This window comes from Panicum virgatum, chromosome 7N, assembly GCF_016808335.1.
Source record: "Panicum virgatum strain AP13 chromosome 7N, P.virgatum_v5, whole genome shotgun sequence".
In the NCBI taxonomy this organism is placed as follows: Eukaryota; Viridiplantae; Streptophyta; class Magnoliopsida; order Poales; family Poaceae; genus Panicum; species Panicum virgatum.
Window position 1 is genome coordinate 6,692,201 of NC_053151.1, and position 5,154 is coordinate 6,697,354.

Sequence of the window (5,154 nt, forward strand, 5' to 3'; positions counted from 1 at the left end):
GCTGTCTTGTACCATTTTATTTCTTCCTCAATAACTGAATCAATCGTTCGTTGAGGTAATGTTTCAGGTTTAATTCCTGATTAGAGAGCACAGTATTTTCTGCTTTTTTTATCTAGTTCATCGATCAATGCAATGTGATATATCTAGTTATTACATATCAATAGATGATTTGTACAATGTGATATCTTTGGAATACCCGTAGAATTTTGGACGTGCAATGTGCTCTTTCAGCCGTGATGCAAATACAGCACTGCGGAACTGCAGGGACAAAGTGCGGAATCTGTTGGCAGATGCCGGTGCTCCAGCTTGAATTCTCTTCTGCTGTCGTTGGTCGCACACGCGCACGCGCACGCGGCTGCGGCCTGGGTTTCTCCACGCCGCGCTCGTGCCCGGCAGCCATCACACGCGGTCCGGCGGTCAGCCGGTCTGAAACGCCCCTCGCTTTCCCTGACCACTCCAACAGGCAACAAGGAAAACGAGGAAGGCAGCAGACGAAACCGAGTGATGGGGCGGACCACCGTCCACCGCAAAAAACCACGAGGACCTCGCGTCTCCACCCACCACTCTCAGCTTTCCTATATGAGCTCCGCCCCCACCCGCCTCCGGCCTCCCCTCCCCGGCTGCCTAGCTTGTCTTCTTCCTCCCCCCGACCGATTCGTTTTCCTTCCCGCTGCCTGCGAAATCTCGCCGTTTTTTTTTTGTGCGTTGGCGCGGCCCTGAGGCCAGAGGACTCCGATCCTTATCCCCCGCACGCATCCCTCCCGCCACACGTTCCGCGCCTCCGCCCCTCGAACCATCTCCACTCGTCCCGTCTCGCCCCCTCCTGGATTTTTCCCTCCCTGCGCTGGGCTTCCTTCCTTGTAGGCTCACTGGGTGGTACTGGTACGAGTACTCCGTGAGCCTCCAACGAGGGAGTGAGCCCCTTCGCGTTCCCCATTACCGGCGAGAGAGATTTTGGTGTGACTCAAAGAGTCCCAATCTTGTACCCAAATCGATTTTTGCGGGTTGAATTCATTGGGAGTATCGGGCAATTCCGAGCTCGCGCGGCGGGATTGCTGCGGAAAGGCCGCGTTTTCCGCGGATTCCGTGGCGAAAGATTGGATTGGATCTTTGATTTTCTGAGGATTCTGCGGCGGCGGATTGGAATCCGGTTACCCAGCGGAGATGTCGGCGCTCCTCGATCTGTTGATGGGGATCTTCCGCCAGCAGACCCTCGGCGGCGCCGCCCTCGAGCTCGCCGCGCTGGCCGCGCCGCTCTGGGTCGCCGCGCTCGTCGGCCTGCTCATCGGCTGGGCGTGGCGCCCTCGGTGGGCGGGCGTCGTCGTCGGCGACAACGCCCACCAGGCGGCGCAGCTTCCCGCGCATCCTCCGCCCGCGCGCGCCACCGCCGCGGCCGAGGCCTCTTGCCTCGAGTCGGCCGCCGTCGTACCGAGGTGGGGCGTTCGTTCTTCGTTGGATTACCCTCCTGGCTGCGGTTGTTCTACCCTGAATTGTCTGTAAAGGATGGTGCTGCGTTCATGTCTGCAGGACCATGGTGGCTCCTGTGGCGCCGGAGGAAGAGCAATTGCCGGTCAACACCGGTGACTTGATGCACCTCTGGCGGCTCGTCGAGGAGAAGGACGGTGGCCCATCGTGGATTCACATGATGGAGCGCACTCTACCGACCATGAGATATCAGGCTTGGCGAAGGGACCCACCGGTATGTAGCAGTAGCACTCTTTCTTCAGTAGTCAATCAGCTAGAGGTCTTGTTGTGACACTTGAATAACTTTAGAATTCAAGAATTTTAGCTGTCAACTATTAAGAGATTGAATTTTACTTAAGAGTCACACGGGCTTGAAGACTTAAGAACTGTAGAGCATTCATAATTTTTCTCAAGTTCTACAATAGTATCAGGAAATTTTTTCGTATGATCAGCTCTACTTGAAATAGTATATATGGATGGGCCATGGGGTCTACTTCTACTACTGTATTAGTTGTATGGGAGATGATAGAACTGACAATTTGTATGTTTTTGTGGTTTGCTTCATTACAGAATGGTCCACCGCAGTACCGCAGTAGCACTATCTTTGAGGATGCGTCGCCAGAGGTTGTGAGGGATTTCTTCTGGGACGATGAGTTCCGGATTAAGAACAGCTGGGACGACATGCTTCTTCAGCATGAGACACTGGAGGAGTGCACCAAGACTGGAACCATGGTTGTCCGATGGGTCAGGAAGGTGAGTTCTTTGCTTGACATCTCTAGTGCTACTTGTTGAGGTGAAACAATGGCAAGTTGCTTAAAGCGGGTAGTTCTCCTGTGCAGTTCCCATTCTTCTGTAGTGACAGGGAGTACATCATCGGTCGCAGGATATGGGCATCTGGAAAGACGTTTTACTGTGTGACCAAGGTATGAGACAAAGTAGCTTGATCTGTTAAACATGCCTATACAAACAATTTTCTGTTCCCTTTGATTGCGTCTATGCCCATATCTAGCTATGCTTGTACTCAGTGATGACTTTGAGGTGGAACTACATGAGCACTAATCATTTAGGTTAGTGATGCTTTTTGTAGTTGAGTATGAGTATAATGCAGGATAGCATCACTTATTATTATTTTTTTTTGAAAAGATGACGACATCACTTATATGCTGTCGGAAGCTTTGTGTATCTGAGCAACCAAGTCATTTGCAGTAGGGTGAACAAAACTGCTTTGAGCCTTGGTATCTAAGTTATCCTATATTCCCAAACCATTCCACACCACAGGTCGAGATGCTTGTCCCACTAGGAAAATGATTAAATTACACTTTCAATCTTTATTTTTTTTGGAAAAAGGGAAAGAATCACTTTTGATGCTCTGTTTTTGCTCATAGATTGCATACTATAAGTGCACTTGAAAATGCCATGGTTTTATCTTTTTTCTGAATTTATAGTTGAGTGCAAGCTACCTTTTTCTTTCTGTCCTCCACCTATTGCTTAATGGAAAAGCACTATGGATTCTTTCTGGATTGTATTGTTCTATCTAGAATCTCTCATGGGCATCTTTTGCCATCTCGATTTTACTGGTTGCAATTTCGTGTTAAAATTTTTCTTTAAGGCTGCAACTAGGTTAAACGACGCGATTAAACCTCTCATCATTTTCAGGGTGTACCTTGTTCCTCTGTTCCAAGACAAAACAAACCTCGTCGTGTGGACTTGTACTACTCGAGCTGGTGCATCCGTCCAGGTACCACAGTAGTTTCATAACAGTTATTTTCCACATTTTTAGGATACCAAATAATTAAACTTATCTTTTTTTCATATATAGTTGAGTCAAGAAAAGGTGATGGCGCAATGACTGCATGTGAAGTGCTCTTATTCCATCATGAAGATATGGGGATTCCGTGGGAGATTGCAAAACTTGGCGTCCGGCAGGGGATGTGGGGCTGTGTCAAAAGGATTGAGCCTGGCCTTCGAGCATACCAAGTTGCAAGGACCGTAGGAGAGCCTATTTCAAAATGTGCTGCCATGGCACATGTCACCACCAAATTCAATGCTGATGAGCTCAACACAGAAGATAACACCAAGGCCAGTTCGTCCAACAACAACATGGAGATTGAGAAGCCAAAGCACTGGGCAAACAACATACCCAAGGTTCTCATGATAGGTGGTGCTGTCGCCCTGGCTTGCACCTTTGACGGTGGATTATTGACCAAGGCTGTCATATTCGGCACGGCAAGAAGGTTTGCAGGGCCAGGAAGGCGGTAGGAGGATGAAGCTGATCACCATAGAGCGACAACGTGCCTATCATATAGCGAAGCTATGTGCAGAAGTGTCCTATAAAATCTTTTTTCATAGCAATGCACAGCAGAGGACAGGATGCAAGTCATACCTTGTATTGTTCCGTCTAGATATCCTCATGCTGCAGATAAGGTGGTCTGCTCATGTTAGGTTAGTTGAGAAAATAGGTCTTGTAGCATTCAATGAAGGAAAAGGAGGAAAAGATCTAGCGCGACAGAGAAGTATCTGTAGCAGATCGACTAGGGCATACTTCTGTTGCTGCAGTTTCTGAGGCTTAGTGCCAGCTTGGTTAGGTTAGAACTATAGAATTATGAGACAGCGTGAAGAGTTGGGAAAGATAACAATTGTATGATGTACAATGTACAAGGTTCATTTCAGAGGTGCTATAAAATACAGTGCTATTTATTTAGCAGTTAATAACAAGAGTTCTTGCTTTTGTCGCTATGGCACCATCTCTATTGTTCTCCCCTATGGATACTGGATGTTGACATATTGGCATATGCTGCAGAAATTTTCTCCATGGAAATATGTATCAGATGTGAATAAGGTCTGAACTACATTGTATTTTTCTAACTTATTTGTTCAAAGCAGTCATGTTCAAATTATTGATTGATATATTCGTCATGACTTGTCCATATCACATGACAGGAATTCAGGAAGTATAACTAGCGTATACGCAGTGTATCGACTCATGTGAGAATGGTTGGTGCTTGACGTGTTCTTCCCAAACAACTTTTTGGCAAGTGCTCGCGGGCAGTCCATCCTTTCTGCAGCTGACCAAAAAGCAGGCCTCGAATTGGGGAATGGCCATTGCTTCACAGCTTGTGATGCTGCCGCCTGAAATTTTTGTTGGCTCACAAAATGAACTTTGCTTTAGAGACGGCATCAGTTCCCATGCTTTTTCAAGGCGTGGAAAAAAGTGATGCTGTGACGCTGCTTGTAACTGAACACAAAAAAGGTGAATGTTTGGCGGTGTCATGCGTGTGATAGATGACCATTTTCTCAAGGAACGCACTCTTTGGTACGGCTAGGAGAAGACCTGTTCATCAGAGCGTTCGGCAGAGCAGGTTGACGGTAATGGTCAAGTTTAGGAACAGGGCAAGCTTGAGTTGACACGGTTGTTGTGCTTTCCACTATATGTTGCTTCCGAGAAGGCATCCAAGGATAGGTTACTTTCAGGATCAACTGGTTAGATAACTGAAAAGTTGTACTTTGCAAGCTAGCATCATATATTTGAAATATCAGCGTCCACCGGTCATAGTATTCTCCATCCATGTTGAAGAATCCGTTTTTTCAAATTCAGAGGTGTCTCGGGGAATTTTTTAACATTATTTTTGTATGACTGAAGGGACTGCATTTTTTTTCCTGACTTGACATATCACATATGAATGAATCCAG

The 5,154-nt window shown here is 47.2% G+C and overlaps 1 protein-coding gene across 1 annotated transcript; it reads left to right on the plus strand.

The window, feature by feature from the left end:
• Positions 1-620: 620 nt before the first annotated feature.
• Positions 621-4,200, plus strand: LOC120682022. Its single transcript, XM_039963747.1, has 6 exons — positions 621-1,433; positions 1,528-1,699; positions 2,035-2,217; positions 2,304-2,387; positions 3,121-3,202; positions 3,284-4,200. The coding sequence occupies exons 1-6, from the start codon at positions 1,165-1,167 to the stop codon at positions 3,721-3,723; spliced, it is 1,230 nt and encodes a 409-aa protein (XP_039819681.1). The 5' UTR covers positions 621-1,164; the 3' UTR covers positions 3,724-4,200.
• Positions 4,201-5,154: the final 954 nt, after the last annotated feature.